Here is a 23746-nt window from a genome sequence, read left to right on the forward strand (position 1 = left end):
TGTATTAGTACAGTGGAATACTAGCTGAATAAAGACAATATAATGTGACAGTATAGCAAAAAAATCCAAAAAAACCCATAAATTATACCTCTATCAATGGTAAATGGGGAAAGGCCCTTAATTAGTATCCTAAGGAAGTGTCTTTTCCCCTGGGTTCAACCAGACCATATTTATCTCTGAAATGTCTGTCACAGATTAACACATTTGTTTGAAATTTCTGTCATTTATTAGCTAGTATGAAAAGTGTTAATTTAAGTACCCATCAGGGGGAAAGTTTATCAAGCACTAAACATATTATTTAGTAACTGACACTCTGACAGATCACGTTCACTGTTCCCTACAGGAAAAGCAAGTTCCTACTATACCGCTCCGCAGAAAATGTCATTCACTTCTGAATACCACTCTTTTTTTAAAACCCACTAAGTAAATGACTATCAGTAGCACAGAAATCTTGGCAGCATTAATAGTAACTGCAGCTTAATGAGAAACAGCCTAAAAAATTACACTGGACACTTGGTACCACTCACTCTGGAATATAGCTATAATGGAGAAAATCATCCATAATTTGAGATTCCAGCAAGGACTAGAACCTCCAGACAATTTTTATGTGATTTGGGATTCCTTTATGACATATACAGTGGAACTACCATTTTCAAGACAAACTTCGTTACAAGCCTGACAAATCTGGAAATATAGCAGTACTTCATGATCTGCTAAAGTTGGTAGTATTTACTTGGACGTTATTATTTTAACTCATATGTAACGACACATTCTACATGTCTGTTTTATAGTTTTGTTTTTCATCTTTTGATTTTCATCTGTTATAATTGTTTTATCTGTTTTATATACATTATAAAAAGGAATAAAAAGCTTTACAAACAAAACAAAACAAACTCAATTCAGAAACGTCAACAAAACAATCTTCAGGAGCAGCTATTGCAACCTTTAAGGTAGTGATGGCCAAACTTGGCCCTCCAGTATTTTGGGACTCCAACTTCCATCATCCCTAGCTAACAGGACCAGTGATCAGGGATGATGGGAATTGTAGTCCCAAAACAGCTGGAGGGCCAAGTTTGGCCATCACCATTAAGGTATGCCAATAGGATGACTGAAATGAGGCACCACATGGCAGGTACACATGCTCCCTCCAGCAAAGATTACAGATTGATTTAACATGCAAAGCTATTTTACTATTATCTATCAAACCTTTTACTACATTGGTTATATCTGACCTTCTCCCAACAAGAGGACAAAATAACTAGTTTGTTCAGATCACACAGAGGCTCTAGTCACTCACTGGTCAAAGTATATAAAAAGAATGAAGACATTATCAACACATGGAGGGACATTGGAAACATATCCGCACACTTCCTTCCTGTCTCCACTTCACATGTCAGCATAACATATGCAGTTCAATATGCGCCTATCAGAAATGCACAAACTTTAAAGCTCAATACAGGAGAGACTTGCTAAAAATGCACATAAATAGGACACGTACATAGGAACAAATACATGTATATAACTTTTAGACTGTACCAATCCCAAGGGAGGATGCAGAGGTGTGATTCTGCTTTCCTACTGCATGTTGACTTTATGTACACTGCTGAATATATGATTAGAACAAGAACTGAATAGTGGGGGATACATGTTTAATCAATAATTTTTTAAAAAAAAATCAAGTGTTAAACCTTACATTGAAACTATGCCCATGCAAACATAATAACACTACTACAGGCTTCCTAGGCCAGCAAGTTACAAGAGAAAGTTTACTAAGATGCAAATTTGGCAAGTTTTTTCTTAAGTTATGCAAATTCCTAATGGCGTGCTCTGGTCCATGAGGTCACGAAGAGTCGGACACGACTAAACAATGGTATTATAGAACCTGATTCATTTCAATAAAATTATTTGGTAAAACGCCTTAGGGATTTTGGCTTGCCAGACTTCTGCCTGGCCTGTTATGAGCTTTTTAGAAGCAGTGTGATCTGCAAACACTGGCTACATTGCTTATCTATATGCAGGACCAACCCACCCATGCATGACACAAGGTAGGCAACTGCCTTAGGAGGAGGCAGGATCCACAGAGGAAGCAGATCCTGATGTACCGTAGATCTTCATTCGCTGCTCCCTTGTTCCTAATGTATATCAACCCCTCTTCCCTCGCTGGGAGGGGAGCACCAATTTTGTGGTTCACCTCAGGCACCAAAATGTACTGGGTTGGCCCTGTCACCATGCTTAGAAAAGCTTCACCTTCCAGTCTGTGTCCTGAAACAGTTGGCAGCCCTTCAGTTTGGCTGCCAGACCTTGTTAATCTGTGTCACTCCAACTTCCATGTATTAGACCTGGTCATTTGAGGGTGACTACACTTACCCCATCATGACAAACAAGTTCTTGGGTGGCTTTCTTTTATAACTCTGAAAAACAAACCAGATGAATTTGATTTTAGATTTAAGATGCAGGAGAAAACAAATCAGCATTACTTTTTTCCCTATGTTTGGTTTATGATAAAGTCTTACACACCAATATTCAGTTAAACTAAGCTACTGGTAGAGAAACACAAAATACTGTCATCTGCAAAGCAGAAGACAACTACAGCATTTGTTCCTATATTCTTTTTTTCTTTTGGTTCCTCATTAATTTCATCCTTTCTTATATGGAGCTAATAAGGTCTTAAGAGTCTGGTAGGCATTTTTTTCTTTTACCCAGAACTTTTCTTTTATTAAACAAACAATGAAATGTCATACAGAAAATTTCTGACATATCTTTACTGCTTACCCTCCAGTACACCTGAAGATAGCAAAAGTTCAATTGAGGGAAACACAACAAATTGTGGCACACTTAGCTCTGATCTCCAACAGAATGGAATGGCCAGGTGGCTCAGGAGGGTCTGCAGAAGCAGGGGAGGGGGGGAATACAACTGTTTCCCCACCCACCCCAGCTTCTTTTGCCTCGCTCAGCCTAATGATGGGGCTGGCTGGAAATCTGAAGTGCGCTTCACACTGCAACATCTTGTTGCAGGCCCCACTTAGAAGTCAACAAAATCTTAAGTGGAAATCCTCATTAGCTGAAGCCTTTCTCGCCTGCGCTATTTATATGAGTTTTAGCATTCTGTGAGCTGCTGCGGAAATCCAGATTTGAAAGCAAGACTAGAAAGGCTTTGGGAAGAAGCAAACACAACAAACCAGGCCACACACAGATAAGATGCGGGAACGAAGGAAAGCAGCCTCCTCATAGCAGCCTCACGCTGAGCAATGTGGCGGTCTATTTCTCCGACCCTCCAGGGTTTGGGGGCCAAGATCTACCATGACCCATTCCCGTCCGCCCCCGACCCCCCTCAAGTTTCTGAGGGATATGCCTGGGATGAAACCTGGGAACTTTCCCAAGGGAAACACGTGCTCTGCTACTTCTCCAGCTGCGGGGCCCTGCCTTGGGAGCCGGATGCCGGCCGACGGAAAGCCCACTAAGTTCAACAGGGCTAAGTTTCTGACGAAAGAAAGGAACCCCAAAAAAGCTTCCTCTCAGGATTGGGGTCTGCACATCCTTCTTATTTTCAGAAAGTGGCTCGCTTCGGGGGTTTTTCTGTGATAAAGCCCAGGACGCATATTTTGAGAATTTTTACCACATAAGAGAAAGAAACAAACAACAACAAGCCCGCCCCGCCACCCACAACCGGTACCTGACGCTCTTTCTTCTCTCTTAAAAACTCCTCGCAGGATGTTGCCTCCGCTACCGAAAGCTCAGAGCAAGTGATACAGGTGGCTGGACCCGGCGCAGGCTCCACCTCCGGGGGCCAACGAGTGGCCGCACTTAGGTGTCAGTCACGCGAACCCCGCCTTCCTCCTCAAACAGCCGTTTCGAGCGTCGGGCAGCCTCCCTCAACCGCCCCTCTCCCTCGCCCCCTCCCCGATTCCCGAGTCCCCGCCCCTGGCAAGCTCCAGCCGAGGCAAGCGATTAGCCGCCGAAGCCGACAGTCACGTTCACCCTGCGCGGCGATTGGACGACCCCCCGGAGGGAGGAGGCGGGCCTGAGTTGTGGAAGGGGTGAAAGTCGTTGGTGTTTACTAGGCGTGAGGTGAGGGGGGGGATTGTTGAGGAGTTTTTATTTATTTATTTTAAAGGACTGCCGGGTGTTCTTCATCTTCATCTCTCTTTCTCTCTCTCTCTTTCTCTCTTTCCCCTCCACTTTGGGGCCTGGAGCTTCCCCAGCCTCACAAGCCTCCTCAGCAATGGGGCTGCGGAAGAAGAATAAGAGCCCGCCAGTCCTGAGCCATGAGTTCGTTATCCAGAACCACGCGGACGCCGTGTCCTGCCTGGCCATGGGCCTCCTCTTGGGGCTTATGTTCGAGGTATCAGCGCTGTGTAGGGCCTGGGGGCGAGAGAGGGCGGGGGGCGGGTAGGGTGGTCAGCGTAGTAGCGGAGCGCGGGCTTCTCGGCTGAGGCACACCCCTTTCCTCCCCCCTCCCCCTCCTCCGCGCGCGGCCCCGCCCTTTTCCGAAATCTCGACTCGGGCGCTTCCTTTTCCTTGGCGGTTCTCACCAGCCCCCTCTATACGTGTGCCCGTTCACGTTCTTCCTCTGTGCAAGGAAGGCGATGTTATCCCTGCCGGGGCCGGCTTCGCCTGCCGCTCCTCCCTCCCCCCCTCCCCCCGCACGGAGTCTTTTGCTCAGATAACTCGTGAAAGCAAGCCAAGCCACATGTTAGAGACCCTCTGTCGGGAGAGGGAGGGGCGGGGTGAGGTGGGATCTAAATTCTCGGTGGCCGAACTGATAAGAAGAACAACAACACCCCACAACTAAACGATTTCTCGGCATAGCAGCGATAGATGTAGGCAATGTAGCGCTAGATAAAGCAAAGTGGGAGGCAAAGCCGCCCCCTGCCCCGCCCCTGAAAGTTTTGTCCTGCCTCTACTAATACAGTGGTACCTTGGTTTAAGAACAGCTTAGTTTATGAACAACTTGAATTAAGAACGCTGCAAACCCAGAAGTAAGTGGGGTTTTTTTTGCCTTGGAATGAGAACATGTTTCGTTTCCTGTTGAGTGTGTTATATTTGTAAATTGAGTCCCCTGCTGCTATGGGAAAGTACACTTTGGTTTAAGAACGGACTTCCGGAATGGATTAAATTTGTAAACCAAGGTACAGTGGTACCTCGGGTTAAGAACTTAATTTGTTCTGGAGGTCCGTTCTTAACCTGAAACTGTTCTTAACCTGAGATAATCACTTTAGCTAATGGGGCCTCCTGCTGCTGCCACCACGGAATTTTTGTTCTCATCCTGAAGCAAAGCTCTTAACCCGAGGTCCTGTTTCTGGGTTAGCGGAGTCTGTAACCTGAAGTGTCTGTAACCCAAGGCACCACTGTATTAGAAATTGGCCCATCCTCCATTTTCAAGGCCAGTGTGTGTGTGTGTGTGTGTGTGTGTGTATAATCTGCTTGGCTGCTCTCTGGAGCTGGTCACACAGTGTTGCAAGCCCAGCCATGGCATCTATTTTCAGCACTGAAGCTCAGTTCTACGGTGTACGATAAGAACAGAGTCAGTATACTCAGTCAGTATAAGGAATCTCAAGTTTCATTGGTTACTAAACTTTAATGAGAAGTTAGATTTGAAGGTTAGTATTTCTAGACTAGCCCTTTCCAATCTGGTTGTCTCTCTTCCAATCAGCTAGTGCTGATGAGAGTTGTAGTACAAAACATCTGGAGGGGCACCAGTTTGAGGAGGACCAGAACTCAGTACAGTATCTCATTTTCTGTGTTAAGCATTATTTGTATGTGTACATTTTGAGGCACTGTCATATGTTTATATGAGTTGGCAATCGTGTGGTATGCCAAATGCAGCTATTAGGTGTATGTTTGGCATGACAAATATTATTGTATCATTGATTATAACATATACTTATTGATGCTACATTAGAAAGGGTGTATGGAGTGTTAGGGGAGCCGTAGTACCTTTGGTAGGGGACATACGCTCCTTCTGTGATAGTTTGTCTGGGCTCAGCTGTCACCTGTAGCTCCTAGAAGCTGTCAGCATGTAAATACAGCCCAGAAATGGCTTCAGCGTGCCAGCTAAACCAGGTGTGGGTATCAGATTGGTCTCAAACCCTCAGTAAGTTAGGCTCCAGCACATAGAGCAGATGAGACCAATAGTGGGTTCAACAGTCAAGAAGGCAGTTTCTGCATGTGCTGTAGAGGGAAGTGAGGGGCACATGAGGCTTATCAACCTCGGCCATTTGGAAGAAGGAAAACTCTGATCCTAAAGCTCCATTGCCTTGTGGGATTTTGCTGGGAGAACAAAAGGCTAAGGAGTAAGCCCTACACAAATCCGGAGTGGAATTCCTAAGATGGTTGGATGGTGCCTTGTACACCTCCGTCTGGCAACTCCTGCAGCACCAAAATTCTGCAGAGTTTGGTGCACTCCATTGTCTCTCAAAACAGAAGGATGCCAACCAACATTAGAAAGCTAATAGGGTGCACGCTATTCAGAAGGAATGAGGTGTTGTAAAAGTTACGGAAAGCTGTGTTAATGTGGTTGGTTGGTTGATTGCTTAAATAATGCTTTTTGCCCCATTTGGTTCAAGCAGCAGGTAAACTAATTGTGATAAAAAGGTGTAAGATGTGTATGTTTGTTCTTTCCACATGGGATACTGTTAATATAAACAACTTAACATGCCTTTTAAGCAGTCAAGTCTCAAGAGTGGCCAAATTTACATAAGCATGTTCATCACTGACTCATAAACCTGCAAAATGGAATTTAGAAAAAGACTCAGAATTACTTTTGCACACCTTAGATTTGATATAAAATGACTGTGTCACAGTTGTGCCCTGTTTTCAAAAAATGCCATCAAACAGGATGTTACGTAGAGGTGGGCAGGCAAATCAATGAACAGTAAAGAGAGGGTTGAAAAGCCTCCCATGTGCTTTTCAAGTATCCCAGCTCAGTCTGAGGCAGTCTTAACAGCAAAGGAATTAGTAAACAGATCGGGGGAGTAAATAGGGAGAAAGGGGCAATGCTATGATCCTGAACAACATACAAATATGAATGTTGAAGGATACAGAGGAAGTTCACAGGGAGCAGCAGGGGAAGGTCAACCACTTGTGGGTTAGGGAAGAGTTGATCAGATCCAGCAACTTCCTCTCCACTACAGTTTTTACTCTAGTCATAAAGACATGTGGATCTAGACATTATTTTAGCTCAGGGATAGGGAACTCTGGTTCTCCACATGAATGTTGAAGACCAGTAACATTTGGAGGGTTTACTCTCACTGCTCTGTTTGCATGTAATCTGGATACTGCACAGCACTGTTATATGACAAAAGAATTGCAATGGCTAAGGTGATGGTCTGAAAATGAAGTGGTGCTTTTTTTTTAATCGAAGGCCATTGTAAAAAGTTACAATAGGGAAATCAGTTTCTACCTTCACTCAGCAAGGTGTTTGAATTGGTCTTAGAGTAAAATACAACCAGAAGATTTGGCATAATTATGCTCATCAATACAACTCAATGTAGTGCTAGTATGAGGAGACTTGTAGCAAATTGTTAACGTAATCAGGCTGCAAACTGCAGTTGTACTCTTAGATCTGCAATGCATTAAGTACAAGTGTATAATAGACTTATGACTGGAATTTCAGTTTTTAGAGTTGTGAATATCTTCCAGATGAAACTTGACGTTGGATTTACAGTAGCAATATAAGCATTCTAATTCAGTTTATATACTTTTCTTTATTTCTGCTAATGGTGAAGGTGCAAAGATCCTCAGTGACATTCTAGCTGCAGATATTGCCTTATATTATACATCAGTATACTTGTTCTTTTAACACATCTGATGCCTTAAAATGCATTTCCTTATGGAGTGTATGGTTTCCTCAAACAACCAAGGGCTACATAGTAATAAAGACTTGTTTGCTTAAATATTTGGGCTACAAACTAGCAGAGAGTTAGGGAGGTTTTGACTTAATTGGGTAGCACTTAATTCCTTGGTGGACTGTGACCATAAGATGATACTCATTCCTGTAGGTAGAGAGTAGGAGTTGTTTTTTTGAATGTGGAATTGTATTCTGCCTTTAGAGAAAAGCATTTTGTGTTTGTAGTCTCCCTATTTATTTGAGTGGAATGAATATGGCTTTAAAAAGACCAAGAAAAATCCTACCATTGTCATTGGCTGTAAATCATCGCATGTGTCCTGGCACAGAAGGTTCCATTTGCAATATTCAATCCAGGAAAGTTTTAAAAGAAGCCTGTGTTGGTTAGCTGCCTATTCCTGAAGGTAGACCAGGAAAGGATACTGACCTTTGCTTCCATGCTGTTGTGGTCTCTCTTGGGGAAATATTTTCATCCCTGTTTCTTGAACTATCCTCTGAACAACTGTGCCTGCATCATAAAGGAGATTTGGGCCTGAATGTAATGTGCATGCTTCTGTGTATCAAAAATAAAATGGCAAGCATGTAAACAATGTATTGATGTGTATTTTGGGGATCCTTTGCCAATTTAACACTTTTCGTCCCTTAACCATGGTTCTGGGGTTGGACTCTCATGTTTCCTAACATTTTAAGCCCTGGTTTTTCCTATGGTTAGCCATTATTATTATTATTATTTTATTTATTTTTGTTGATGCCTGCACGTGTTAAGCATGGCTAATACGAAGCTGGCTTTGTTCATAACAAGAACTTAGGAGCCAACATCAAAACTTAGCTTTGGGTCCTCCTCATGATCAAACCCAGCTTAGTGTGTTAACCACGTTTTATATCAGTTGTAGACATACTGACTGACTGTGAGTAAAACTCACGGGAGTGAGGATTTGCACATCAGAGAGCACAATCTTGTGACTCTGATCTCTTAAGGGACTGTCAGTGTTACATTAGTGTCAGCCGTTGGTATGGCCCAATTTTGAACTTGGTGATACAATCCTAGACCAGTGAATGTTTACCATCCCTGGTGCATATAAATATAATAAGACTGAAAGCCAGAAAGTTGTGTGTTAAAACAAAGGATAAAAACTTTACGTTAGCAGCTTTTAGGAAACATGTAAGTGATGTAAGTGCTTGCTAATTTGCCTTCTGTTTTAAATTTTAGGTTACAGCCAAATATGCCATTATGTTTATTACTGTTCAGTACAATGTTACATACACCACAGGTAAGAGTAAAACAAAATCATCTGCATGGCTGGCCATTGATTTAAACAATAAAACACTGAGAAGTCTCATGCCAATTATTTACAGTGCAATCCTGTGCATGCTTACTCAGAAGTAAGTTCTGCTGAGTTCAGTGGGTCTTACTCCTTAGTTTGAATAGGATTGCAGCCTTCATTTATAATCTTTTTGAGTCTGCAGTACAGCCTGATCCTATTCATGTATATGTCTTTGGGGCTGTAAAACATTAACAAGTTCACTGACTTAAAAATGCAAGAGAGAAGACTTTATTTTAAATTCCTTTAATCCTAGATAGCACATACTCCTTAGTCTTGAATTGTTATCCAGTTATCTCCTGAAGAATTCATCATAGAAATATAAGACGTTAGAAATTAGCCAGACACCGGGCACGTTTTGCAACTGGTGCGGGTCCAATTGTGACCACATGGAGATCTCTGGATGCCAGGTTAGCAACTGACATCTCCATCTGGCTCGTCCCTCCAGCTTTCTTAACAGGTAAGCAGAAGAGCTTATTTACTGCATTTATATCCCACCTTTTTCTCCAAGGAGTACATGGTTAATTCAACCCCCTCCTCAATTAATCCCTGCATCGACCCTTTTAGGTAGGTTAAGAGACTGTGACTGGCCCAATGTCACCTAGTGAGCTTCCTGACTAAGTGGCGATTTGAACCGTAATCTCCCAGGTCCTAGTCTGACACTAACCACTATACCATACTGACTTCCTAGAGTACTTCTGCTAAGGGGAAGCTATGTAATTTACGTAGGGAAATAAAAAGGAGGAAAGTAAAATGTCACTTACAGAAGGATCTGAAATACTTTCCTTGAAGCTTGAATTTGTTTTATTCTGGATTGTTTGATGTTTTAATGTGTTGTAAATCAATTTGAGATTTTTTCTTTAAAATATAAAGCGGTATAGAACTGAAAAGAATAATAAAATGAAGGATAAACAGTAAGCACCACTGGGGGAAATGGTGCCTAGATATTGTTGTTGTGACCACAACCTAGGCAAAAATGCCATTTGGAGATTGGCTTATGAGTTTCTAAAACTGATCTAAGATAAGCAACATTGATGAAAACCATTTTTGTGTTCTTTTATTGCCTAATGGTTTTCCAAGTGCACTCTATACAGTTGGATACTGTTGTAATAATAAGATGTTATGCGTTTCAGATGAGAGGCCTGAGCCGGTACATTTCTATGAGTATGGTCCAAAAGACGTGGCCACCATCTTTTTCTACATGCTTATAGCCATTATTCTTCATGCAGTGATTCAGGAATACATACTAGATGTAAGTTGACCATTATTAGATGGGTGTACATATTTTGGATTTGATAAGTTCTTAGCTCTTAAGATGGCTTTCTTAAGTACATCTAGTACTTGTCATGAAGTACTTGATATTTGGTGCCAGAAATCAACAAACTGTTCATTCAGTGAGTCACTGCAAGGCTTGCTAGAGCAGGGGTTGGGGATCTGTGGCCCGTCAGAATCTGACTCCTATAAGCCCTCGCCAGCATGGCCAAGGATGAGGGGAGTTGGAGTCCATCAACACCTGGAAGCACACAGCTTCTCTGTCTCTATGTTAGAGACTTCTCTTACTGTCCTCTCATTGCTGAGCCAGAAAATTTATTCTCTGTCAGTCAAGAAGAGATACTAGTACCAGTAACCATATTGTATGGGTGCTTGGCCACCATTCCAGTTGAACTTGCCTATTACCCTTGTTAGCTATACAGTATGTCAAAAGCTGTACATCTTGGGCTCTGCACTGTGTGAGGTTCAGTAGCCAGTATGGGGCACAGCATGTTACATTTTTACAAACACTTGAGTATTAGGGCTACTCTGATAGGGTAGAATTGCTGTCGATGATAGTCATATTGCTGACGTGGCTAATAAGGCTAAAAGTCCAATTTATAGCCTTATTGCATTGGAATACAAATAGAGAAGATAAGATAAGCACTGACGTTGTGCTGATATTAGATTATCCAGATAGCGTAATCAGTACAGAAAAACACCCACTTCCTAACTCATGTAAACTCTTGCTCATGTTTTTGTTTTTTAATTTCTAGAAAATTAATAGACGTCTCCACTTGTCAAAAACAAAGCATAGCAAATTCAACGAATCAGGGCAACTAGCAGTTTTCTACTTGTTTTCATTTGTCTGGGGAGCCAGTATTTTGTCTGCAGTAAGTAAGTCAAGTTATCTTTTTAGAATTTCTTCGACATACATGTTAGCACAAAATATATGATCACTTCTTTTACCTGTATATTTCTCCCCATTAGGAAGAATTCACTACCAATCCAACTTTGTTGTGGAAAGATTACCCTCATTCTCGAATGTTGTAAGTGTTGTTCTTGTGTTCCTTCATCTGATTTTAGTGGATCTTGCTTTACTTGTTCAATTAACTTTCTGATGTTCTTCAGGTTGAATACATCTCTGCAGTGTCTAATCTCCAATCATAGTTTTATACATTTGTGTTGTCACGTCCCCCTCAGTTGCATTTCTCTCTCTCCAGAAGCTAATATATATGAAAAAAATTTAACCTTCCTTTTGTAAGAAATTGTAACAGTCGCTGGTCTACTTTAGTTGCATCTCTTGTGACTCTGTTCTGTTCTCTTGAATTGGGGGACAGGGGATAAGACTAACCCTCTTCAACCATTCATTTTGAATGAATGAAGAGGGCAGTAGGTATACAAGTCCCATCTGCAATGTCCCCTTCCCTATAATACACTTAAAATTTTCCCCTACACAATCTGTCATGCATTCTTTTGAATATCTGAATATTCATCCTAGATTTATATAATAGTTTACAATATTTGCTGATATATTTACCAGTATTTGAAATTATGTTTGACTTTGCAAATAGAATCCATTTGCAGTCAACCAAGATCTTTCCTAATGCAAGCAGTTTAGACTCCATTATGTATGTAGGATTGTACATTAGTTTTCATTTAGGCTGAATTTAGTTTGCTGTTCCATTGTCCAGTCAACTGTGAAGCTCTTCAGAGGGGCTTGGGATTTTACTGCCCTTCCTATTTCATTGTCTGTTTCACACCCATATCTTGATAGTTTATTTTAAAAAACCCAGTACAAATGTAGATCCGAGTGGGATCTACTGCCAGTGTGGTGACAGCTATTTTTGGTTGCCAACACCCTGTCCCCAATTCCTTGTCCATAAGAGGAGGGATCTTCTTATCCAATGGTTGCTATGCTTTTTCAGGAACATTTGAAAGACTATGCCAATTAAGTGCTGCCTGCATATTGAGATTGCATTTGTCAGGCTACAGTATGTGGTAGAGTGCCCTTGCTATCTTTCACTTGCTTACATAATATTTAAACATTCAGTAAAATAAAATATTAGGGAGTTTTTCTATGAATGTTGAGTGTTGCAGATTAATTTAATCAAGAAAGTCAAATTGTATGAGCAAGGTCTACATTCTTGACTGACTTTGCTAACAAAGCCAAAAAATACAATTGCAAGATTTCTCTCCCCTTCTGCCTTCGGGGCAAGTGCCTTTCCCCTACAGCAAAGGAGCATTCCAGCTTCAGCTGATGCTTGGTTATAGGAATTAAAACCCCTTTGCTCAGCAATAGCCGAAGAAGCTTCCCTCTCCCCACATATTTCTCTTTTGGAGAGTATATCAGCTTCAGCTGATACTGGGTAGTGGCAGGCAAAAAACTCCCATAGAACTGGTAAGGGTGATGTCATGGACTGGCTGGATGCAGAGGAATGGTGGGAATGCTAGGAAGAGAAGGTGTTGGAAGCTGAAGATGAAGATGAAGAGGTAACATGGCTTAGTGAGCTAGGAGAGTCTGTGGTAGAGGGAAGTCCAGAAGAGGCAGAAGCTGAAGCAGGGGAGGAGGGAGGTGAAGAGGCAGAGATGAGCCAGGCTGGTGAAGAGTCACGGGTGTCTCCCTCTCCTCCTGTGTTCCCCCCTGGTCTCCCAGAACCAGATGAAGCATGAAAGGGGCCAAGGGAGGCTGAGACTTTCAGTCTCAGCAACTGATCCATGGGGCAAGATTTACCAGGGATGAGCTGCTGTACTCATTAGGCCTGACACTTTGCCAAGTCTGTACAGATTGTGTTATTGCTAATAAAGAGTTAACTCCAACTCCAATCCTTGCCCTGCCTTCCTCCTAGCATGAGAACTGGAAGGTTACTGAAACTGTTTGGATTATCCCCCGTCCCTCCCCCCATAACGTGAAAGTTAGGAAGAAGGCACATTGTTCACTAGATAGCAAATTGCCCTGGCAAGCGTAATGGTTGAATGAGTTAGGTTAACACCGTTTTTGAATTTTTAATAATTTTGTGTGTGTGTGTGTGTTTAGTTTTCAGGTTAAATTCTTCTATATCTGCCAAATTGCCTATTGGCTTCATTCACTGCCAGAACTCTACTTCCAAAAGATTCGAAAGGTATGAGTTGCAATTTCACCATATTTTTATTGTTAATATTCTACCATTTAAAAACTTTAGGCCAAAAAACAGCAAACTAGATCTTGGGTACAAAGAGAATGGTGGGTGTTCCAAATAAGGAGAAGTTTGAATGAAATGGGGAAAACTTAATGTTGCTGCCCTCCCTTTCCAGAACCCAAGAAAATAGCACTGGAAGACATTATGAAGACAAAATGACGCAGTTAATGCCTGCAACTCAATCTGCATTTCTTAATTTAAGTATGAAGAACAATGAAAGATCACACAGCTTGCGCAGAGTTGTTTCTTTTGTCTTTTTAAAATGTAACATGTCTCCTTTTCCTCTTTCACATAATTCTAGGAAGATATTCCTAGACAGTTGTACTACATCTGTCTTTATATTGTTCACATATCCGGTGCCTACATTTTGAAGTAAGTACAGGCGTCCCCCCACTTACGCGGGGGTTACGTTCCGGGGCCCCGCATGCATAATTGAAATCGGGTAAAGTGAGGAGCACCCCACTTTAATAGAAAGGGAGGGACAGAGAGAGAGAGAGAGAGAGAGAGAGAGAGAGAGAGAGAAAAGAGTAAGGAAGCTTGGAAGTTGGCACTCTCCCCCATGGAGAGGCAGTAGTGAGGTGGACTGGGTGAGCATTAGGGGAACAAGGCTGGGCTAGGCAAGTTGGCTTCCTCCCCTCCTCCCACTGCCCAATCCAAAATGCAAGCAAGGTCTGGAAGAGAAAAAGCAGGCCCCTCATTCCCCAGTGGGGGGGGGGTTGGGGCACTCAGTATGTGCAGGCTCCATCCCAAGACTGCCGAGCCACCCCGGCTGTGGCATCCGGCTGTAAACCAGGCAAAGGGATGAGGAGGGCAGCTGAAAGCAGCTGCCACTGGGCATGTTGTCTTCCCACCACCTGTACTGCCTCCATGTTCCAGTGCTGCTGTGCTGCAGCCCAGACAGGTAGGCAGGTGGACAGTCCCAGGAGGCTGAGTGTTTGTGTTGGCCCAGCCAAAAGGCAGGCAAGCAGCAGTCAGGTGAGCAAACAAGCAGGCGATCGGCTCCCTGCACGCTGGGAGGGCTCTATGCAGTCTGCTCCCCTTCAGCTGCTTCAAGGGTTCAAATTTGCTGTGGCCTTTCCCTTGTTAGGGTAGTAGCCCCAAGCAAGGGAAAGCCCGCTTTATTTAGCAGTGACCCATGTAAAAACAGTTGTGCTCGAGTGGGGTGTGCTTAAGTGGGGGGGTGCCTGTATCTGTAAACTTTGTATTTTATAGCATGCAAAGTAAATGTTCAGTAAATGTGTCTAAACCCTACTACCTATATGTTGTATAAGGATAATGACACAATTGGGAAACAATGGTTAGATAATTTGATCTTAGCTGAGCTGGGATTTGAAAACAGATTTTTCTGTAGCAAAACAAACCGTACTGTAACTAGACCATGCATTGGTCTAGTAGTTACTGGTATCTTAAACTGTGTTAATATATTGAGGAAGATATTTGTTTTTAATATTTCAGTCTGCATCGCTTGGGCTTAATTTTGCTGGTTCCGCATTACCTTGTGGAACTTATTTTTCATGCCTCACGCCTTTTCTACTTCAGCGATGAGAATAAGCAAAAAGGGTAATTTCTATTTATTATTACTGTTACTATTATGAAATTAACTTTTAATTTTCTCCCTTTACCCCTTTCTTTTACCCCTCACCCTCTTTTGTTACCAACATAATAGCATTTGGTTTGGGACCAGGTTATTTCACTAGTTGTGTGCATCTATTTGGGCCTCCTGGGTCTTAAGAGCAGCCTTGGAGGCCCTGTTCTCTAGTTTGCCACTGGGAAAGAGCAGGTTGGTAGTTACTAGGTGAAGGCCTTTTTCAGTGGTAGTCCCGTATCTATAGAATTTCTTCCTCCAAGATTCAAAGGAATCTCAGGGCTTATCTGTTCCTCTTCTTCCCATCTTATACAATGAGCTGTCTTTTGCAGCTTTAAAATATTGCATGTGTACAGCAGGGTTGCCCTGTGCCACATGATGCAAGTTTTTGAAACTTTTATTGCAGAAGTAACATGATGTGGAAAGCGCCACTCAGTGGAAAACACTGCTATACAGCAGATTCCTTGAGAATAATTCAATGTCATGTTATGTTGATTGTTCCATCAAGTCAAGTTTTTCAGCTTGCTAGATGGAACAATCCCCCTCTTCCATCCTCGTGTGCTGTTCTAGGTTTCTCTAGTCTTACCCCTAGATTCAATTTGCTGGAGTGCATGGAGGATGGAGGAAAGCCCCATTGCACAAGTGGAAGTCCTTGCGGGGGCTTCCTATGATGGGATTTGTTAGGTGCCCTTTCTAAGCAGCTATTTGGGATAATTATCAGTACAATATTCAGGAAACTTAAAATCTGGTAATTTGTATTTGAGACCTGTCAGGAGTAAGCATGGGCCAATGGTATCAAATAGTATGGGAAACAGCCTTATTAGAAAAACTAACCAATAAACTGAAACTGACATGGGGACAAAAACAGTTAGGAAGAAAAAAGGGGAGGGGTGGGGTCAGGTGGTTATGCTTCTATTCTTCTACTTAGTGGCGGGGGGTTTGTGTAAGCGTTACTTGTATGGGTTTTCTTAATATTCACTAGTTGTATTTCTTTGGTGGTGAAAGTGGTTGGGGTGGCTTAGGGTGTGGTTGGTTCTTTGGTGGGCTGTAGTAGAATTGGGGGGGGGGGAGTGTGTATTTTTGAATCAGGTTAGCCAGATTGATTCGTATGCTGTTGGTGGATTCTTGTCATTGTTTTGTTGTGCTGTGTATGTGATAAAGGGGAACCATACCATGGTGAATGCATATTCTATAAACCAATTCATGAACCAAGAACTTGTACATTGACCACTAATAATGAAACACACGTTTTGAATATTTCCCCACATTTATTATGCTATTTTTGTGATATACAAATGACGTGAGAAGACTTGGTGCTGTATTTTATAAGACCCAGTTTTTAAAAAAATCTGGTAATTTAGGGCGTTCATGAAGCAACTGATTTGGGGGAAAATACTTACTATGAATTTCTTTTCAGATTTACCCTCTGGGCTCTACTGTTCATATTGGCTCGCCTTCTGACTCTAACTTTGTCAGTTCTCACATTTGGATTTGGTCTGGCAAGAGCAGAAAATCCTGGCTTTTCCATAGCAGAAGGAAACTTCAACATACTAACTCTTAGGTATAGTGAATTTAACAAATGGCAAAGAACTAGCTATTCTTGCGGGGAAATGTACTGTTGGTTTTTTATTATTGCACCTTTAAATATTACATTTATTAAGTTGATTGGTAATTTGTGTGAGATATCTGAAATCTATCTTAATTGATCAAGCAGGACCTTGCACGAAAATATTGCAATCTTGAGTTCTTCTGTTCAGGATTTCATCCACTCCATTCTTTTTCTGTTCTTTCCCTCCCCAGTAGATAGCCAGCATTCAATGCCCACTTAGTATGCTCTGCCCCCCCCCTTTATTTTTGGTCCCCTTCCTGGGTTCAGGGTGGGAAGGATAAGCACAACAGTACTCAATGCCAGCTATGGTAAATTATGGAATATGCCCTTTGATTTATAGGCAGCTGTTGCTTCTGTCCCAGAACATTGGGAATATTCTCTTTATTTGGAGTTTGCTGGTAGCTTCTTGTGCAAGCGCAGAAAGATATAAATCAGAAGTACATGGAATAGTGTTAGATAGCTCAAATAGCAAAACTATATATGAATTTCTGTTTTGAAATAAATAAGTTCCAGCCATTTCAGCATTCTGTCTCCAGCAGTGACCAGCCTGGGGTCTCTGACAAGTTCATCCTCTGCTTGAACTTGTATTTGGAAACAGGAGGGATATTGCTCCATATTTGTTAGGTCTATTAATAGTTATTAGCCATATCACTCAGAAACACCGGGTTGCTTCTAAAAGCACAGGAAAGTGACATCCCTCTTAACAAAGGTGTGGTTGTATGTCTTGAGTAATTTTTATTTCTTCAGTACTCCATAAATGTAGATCATTTCAAACATGCTTGCCTCCAACATAACTTGAGCCAATTTAATGCGTTATTTCTAAACTTTTCATATTTATTGTTCAGTGCTTGTTGTTGTATTAATTTCCATGTAACATTTTTCAACTTACTAGAATTAGCTGTCTGGCTGCAATCTGTTTGACCCAAGCTTGGATGATGTGGAAATTCATTAATTTCCAATTAAAGAAATGGAGGGAGCATATTCAGAATAAAATTCCTAAGAAAACAACAAACATAAAGGTTAAACCAACAAGGAAAGAATCATCCAAAGGTAGGTATATTCCTCATACTGATATACTGCTATCAGTCACAAAATGTAACTGCCACATTGGCATGTTGTTCTAAACCATGGTTTACTGTGATAAACATGAGCTGGAGTGAGTGTCTGGCTCATGTGCTTCCCCTCACCCTTTCCTGGTAGAACATTTGACTTCATTTACTTTTCCAGTTTGGCAGTGTTTTACATCATATCCCTTAATCTCAATTTGTTGTGGGAAAGTCCACTATCAAGGTTTAACTCAAGCATGGTTGGTTTAGACAAGCTTCATAACTCTTGGTTCAAAGTTGGCTTGTTTTGAAACTAAGGTGGGGGGAGAGCTTGGGCTCATTCAGCTCATGCACATTGCAGTAAACATATGATCCAATTATTATTATTAAATTTATATCCCACCCTGCCTCCTGAAGGAGTGACCTCTTCCCAAATTCGGTGGCTTATTTTACTTCTGAAAAGTGCACAGTGCCACTGTTTGAAGTTATGGGAGAGGCTTGGGAAACAGGAGTCTTCCTCCTCTTTTATAGCTCCTAACAAAGACACTGTACCAGAGGAAGAAGTGGGACTTTTCAGAAGTAAGATCTTTGAAACTCTTTCATTTTTCCCATCTTTTTGCCCCAGCGCTTTAATGGAGTGGAATCTCCTTCTCTCCTCTGCTGAGTGCCTGTGTGATTATCTGGTAAACATAAGTGTGCTATCTGTATGGTCTGTTTAAGTGTGTCTTTGCCATGCCCACTACTGACATGAAGGCTTCAATCCTCATTGAAGCCCTCAGGCTGAAAAAGGTTGGCCACACCTGCACTAAACCATTGCTTAACAGCTAAAGTTTAGCATGATTTGTATATGTAGCAATTGATGGCTGAATGTGCAATATTATAGTGGCAGCTTCCAGTGAAAAGCATGTTACTTGTTTGGTATCTTAGCACTGGAGTTGGTATTGTGTTATAGAATGTAATTTGCTCAGTCCATTCATCTTGCTTTAGAGACAGAGTATACCTTGTTGGTTAAGTCTAAAGCAAACTTCATCTAGGGCTGCAGCGTGGTGTATGCTTAACATGTTAAGTGGACTGAATGAAGCTTATTTCTGAGTATACTGATTTGTATTGGATTGCACTATTAGTTGTTTTTAAATCCCTGATTTACCGTATTTTTCGCCCTACAGGACGCACTTTTTCCCCTCCAAAAATGAAGGGGAAATATGTGTGCGTCCTATGGGGCGAATGCAGGCTTGCGGGCAGCAGCCTGCAGCTCACAAGCTCGGGGGACAGCGGGGAGGCGCAGCGCCGCCACCCCGCTATTCCCCGACCTGATCTGGAGGCTGGCCGGGGGGAGAAGCAAGCTTGCTTCTCCCCCCCCCCCCGCCAGCCCCACAAGCTCGGGGGATAGCGGGGAGGCGGAGCACCGCCACCCCGCTATTCCCGGACCTGGTCTGGAGGCTGGCGGGCCCCAGAAGCTCGCCATAGCCAGCCCCACAAGCTCGGGGGACAGCGGGGCAAGCCGCTGCCCCACGGAGGCTAGAGAGGCTGTCCCTGAAGGCAGAAGAGGGAGACGGAGCGCTCCGTCTCCATCTTCTAGCTTGGGGATGGCTGCACAAACCTGGGGGGAAATAAAAATTTTTTCCTTGATTTCCCCCCCAAAAAAACTAGGTCGTCCTATGGGCCGGTGCATCCTATAGGGCGAAAAATACGGTAACTCAGGTTGTGTACCTTTGATGATGAAAGTGTCTGATCCTGTGGAGTCCTCTTGTGAGCAGAAAAGGGATTCACATGCTCTTTGGCGATTCTCCTCCTGCTGCCCTGGGTGCTGCCTCCCAACTATCAGAATGTTTCGGAGCAAATAGTGGGGGAACAGGGAAAGTGTATGGGGAAATAGGAATATGCACCTACCTTTCTTCCAAATTTATCCTTGAGTTGGAGATGGGGAGTCTAGCAGTTTGGTAAGGTGAAACTTGGGATATTTGCTGGAAAAATGGTTCTTCAAAGGACTATGCCATGTTCAGAGGGGAGAATTTTCAATAAGTTACAGAGGTGGGTAGCAGAAGGAAGTGACAAAGGAACTGAGATTATTTATGACATATGTAATAGAAGGTACCCAGTATAGAACATGGATGTTTAAGTAATAATCCAAGTCTAATCCTGACAATTTAGGAGATTACAATATTGTGTTTATACAAATGGGTGTTGCATTAATCTTCTCTTTTTATTGCAGCTAACTTTGTCAATGGAGCAGTAAAATTTGAAGAGGGTACATCACCTAGAAAAAGAAAATCAAAAATGTTATGAGGAGCATAGAACCAGAAAGCAACCTTTTAATTGAAGACTTTGGTGATTAATGAAAATGTTCCATTACCAGAGTTGTGTTCACTAAAGGACTCTGGCTGAAATAATATATTTTAAAAATTCATCAAAACAAAGTTATGGTGAGAACACTGTACTTCAACATGACTTTTAGCTTATTTAACCTGGATGCTCAATCTCCACTATTAATTTCAGTCTTTGAAAAATTATTTGTCTTACTCTTGAATGTAAGTACAAATCCTTCAATGCTATGGAAGGCTTATAAATCAGACATTGCTTTTATTTGAAGCTTTAAAATATAATTAATATTTCATTTTTTAAGTATAAAGCTTTTAGAAACTTTAATTTCTGGACTTGGGCAGGAAGTTGTGTTAGGGTTTTTTCATTTTGTTTTTTAAGAAAATGTTTTGCACATTATTCTCAAACTGTCCGAAATGTCTATTCAGAAGTAATTCCAGATGGTTTTCCTATTTTAAAAGTTCATAATTTGGATAACTATGGTTAAACACAGTGTTTAAGGAAAGAGAATAAAATCAATGAATATCTTCATCTTGGAAAACTGCTAGTTCATTTGAGGCCACACTGTGTATTTGAAAATGACTGTGAAGGCAGTCTATTAAGGCAGATTTTGCTGAATTGGTCTCCTGAATTACATAATACGAAACCCCACATAGCTGGCTTTATTTATATATAAATACACATGGCTTCTTGAAGTCCTGAAAAGTAAGTTTCAAAACTAAATCTTATTCACATGGTGCTTAAGTTTGATTTCTGCTGGTTTAGATACAATTAACTGTTTCATGAATCTAAAAATGAATGCTTAACGAGCAGAGTCGCATATCATTTCAGATTTAAGTCACATTTCTTGTATTATGTAGTATAACAAACAACCAATATTTTTTTCATCTTTCAAAACAAGCTGAACCTGGCTCTTCAGTGTCATAAACAGACACTTCATCAGTGGTTAGTATAACAGATGTGCATAATCACTAAATAGCACAGCTGTGTGATAAAATATCCAGTTATAATTAAGGTTTAGAAAAATGGTTAACCTTTCAAGAGAAGCATTGTAAAACCCAAAGAGCTTACTAGATTCTTGCAGCTGGCTTCCAGAAGTCCAGTGTTATTTCTTTTACTTTGACCAAGCTGAATTTTATGTCATCATGCAGGTTTTTAAACTCCTTACTGATTGAAGTATGTTTGTCATGCAGCATGGAGGGCATTTGCAACTTGAGTAAAAATAATTTTGAAGCCCTACTGGGTTCATTGAACTGCTTACAGGGCACTGATTTCAGGCTTCCATTTAGAAACTTCTTCCCTTTCCCAGGCTATCTTCTAGAGAAGTAGGAAGTGAAATATTTTCTGTAAATGAGACAAATGGAAACCTAGACTGCAATCCTGAAAGCACATTCTAAGCTCTGTACTTTAGAGTGAGCAAGTAAGCAGTGAGAGCCTCTGCCCTTTATATGTGCTGTTGGTTGTGTTATATAGGAATTTTGTGAAATCTATATAATTATATTAATATTTAATTGTGTTTTTTCCTACTATTCATTTGGATTCTGTAAAAGCATTAACACAATTTGCTTAAATGGTCCAAGCTGATTAAAGTCTGTAAGACACTATAAAAATTTGATCCATATACTATTGAAAGTCTTGCTGATTACAAACACAGTTTGTATCTAGTAGCCCCATACCAACCACCAGACATTGCCATAAGCACAATTTTTTCCCTACTTGGTTCATTCCCAGAGTGCATGGAGTTATCTTAACACTGCACTCAGCTGGGAAGCTATCACATGCACAAAAGCTGTGTACTTATTTAAAGCAACTACACTTAAAGCCTTTGATGGGGAAAAATGCTTAAAGCAGATGCCTCAAGTACCTTCATCAGAAACACAATGGCAGGGTCATCAGATAGCAGGGATGTCCCTGTTTCATACACAAACTGTATGATAAATTAAATCACAGTTAGCTATTACAGCTTACTGAGTTGTTTTTAATGTTCACGCAAACACATATTTAATAAGCAAGGTTTGCTACCATGTGCTATATATCAGGAGAACCATCTACTGTGACATTGGCAAACCATTTTCTTATGATTGGTTCAGAAATCAGTCTGCATCAGTCCTGTGATGAAATCAAACCTCACTTCTGACCAGCTTCTGTGACAAACAAGTGACAAATCATTCTTTATTTCTCATTAAGTCAATTAAACCATTGTCACATGTTATTTGATGTTGCTACATAGATAAAATCATTCAATAGGAAATTTTTTGGTATGTTATATAAACATAGTCATCATCTGTATGCAAATGCTATTCAGGATTTGAGCCCATTTTTCTTGTTTCCCAACTTGTTTCTGTGTGCAGATTATAGGAATTTGTCTGACTTCTCACAATCCTGTATATTTCTACTGAAGATGTTTACCATTGAACTAGAATATATTTTTTTATGATTTTAATAAAACTTGTTTGTATAATGATGAATGCCTCATTTGATAAAAGTAACTTCTAAGCAGTTTTGATGAAAATATTGTTTCCTGATTTTAGTGTTCAGTGCTGCTTGCAATACTATGTTTTTTTGAACAACTTGCTTATAGTTCTGGACTATTATGTAACAGGGGAGGCCAAAGGCCAGTTACACTATTACATCCTAAGGATGATAGCTGTGGACACTGTGGGTTTACAGGTTGAAGTCTGTACTGTCTAAAATGTTTTATGTTAGCTAATTTCAAACAGCTTTCTTAAATAAATGGCAAACCTAGAACTTTAACACAATATGTATGTACTGTATCAATAATGGAAAAGGTAGTGGCTATGGCATTTGAATTTGTGGAGTCTATCCACTGTTCCATATTGGGAACTATGTTTCATATTTGTGAAAAAATATGGTTCAGTAACTGCATAGTGGCCAGAAATAAATTGCAAACATGCACCTATAAATCTTCTAAGCCTCTACACTGACAGATTTGTCTCATTTTTTTTCCAGAAAGCCAAATTTTTTGGTTATACAGTTTTAACTGAATGTTATCTTAAATGTGTGTGGATAGTTGTGTGCGTGTACACCTGATATCTGTATAATGGAAAGAAAATGTCATTCTGTTGCAGCATGAAAGGAATTGAAAATTGAGTATCATACTGCCCTGTGTCATTGCACCACACTGATTGATGTTTTATGTACTATCAAATGCATTAAATAAAAAGTGTGCCTTTGCCTTAGGATACTTTTGTTGAGTTTTGAAACTTAATCTGTTGAAGTATTGCTGTGGGAGACCTTGATGCACAGGTGGCTTCGCACTGATTTACTGCCAGTTGAGAGATGATGGGAGAAATTCGTGTTTGAGAAATCTGTGTCTTGTGTATATGTGGGCTTCTGTTTTTTAAAACATTGTTTGAGCACTCCAACTTGTATATCTGAATTAGTGCAATCTGCAAACAGCTGCATTGCTGCAAAGTGGTAAGTTGTACTACATGAGCACACAACTCAACACTTGCGTAATGCCTATTCAGTCCTGTATGGTGCACATGAATGTTATACATTTGTGTGTGCACAAGAGCTGAATGTTTTTAAGATTGGAAAGGGCAAAATTGGAGATTGGCTGCATATC

At 41.1% G+C, this 23746-nt stretch overlaps 2 protein-coding genes across 3 annotated transcripts in view; one reads left to right on the plus strand and one right to left on the minus strand.

Moving 5' to 3' along the window:
• Positions 1-3785, minus strand: part of ZMYND8 (zinc finger MYND-type containing 8) — an 81723-nt gene extending 77938 nt beyond the window's left edge. The window contains exons 1-2 of the mRNA XM_082225839.1: positions 3674-3785; positions 2368-2411 (exon numbers count right to left, since the gene is read on the minus strand). Coding sequence (XP_082081965.1) covers positions 2368-2375 — 8 coding nt within the window. The 5' untranslated portion in view covers positions 2376-2411; positions 3674-3785. The remainder of the gene's footprint in view (positions 1-2367; positions 2412-3673) is intronic.
• A 148-nt stretch (positions 3786-3933) lies between these two features.
• LOC309534214 (translocating chain-associated membrane protein 1-like 1) lies at positions 3934-23360 on the plus strand. 2 transcript variants are annotated; one of them, XM_082226354.1, is made up of 12 exons: positions 3934-4068; positions 4194-4342; positions 9057-9117; positions 10302-10420; positions 11196-11312; positions 11410-11468; positions 13457-13541; positions 13900-13970; positions 15054-15158; positions 16601-16744; positions 17685-17842; positions 20051-23360. In XM_082226354.1, exons 2-12 carry the CDS (start codon positions 4223-4225, stop codon positions 20122-20124), a joined length of 1113 nt encoding a protein of 370 aa, XP_082082480.1. In that variant the 5' UTR covers positions 3934-4068; positions 4194-4222; the 3' UTR covers positions 20125-23360. The 2 variants fall into 2 exon arrangements, with proteins under 2 accessions (XP_082082480.1, XP_082082481.1); XM_082226355.1 differs by lacking the exons at positions 3934-4068; positions 4194-4342 and adding an exon at positions 4546-4979.
• Positions 23361-23746: the final 386 nt, after the last annotated feature.

This window comes from Podarcis vaucheri (assembly GCF_965113315.1).
Source record: "Podarcis vaucheri genome assembly, chromosome: 6".
Classification (NCBI taxonomy): domain Eukaryota; kingdom Metazoa; phylum Chordata; class Lepidosauria; order Squamata; family Lacertidae; genus Podarcis; species Podarcis vaucheri.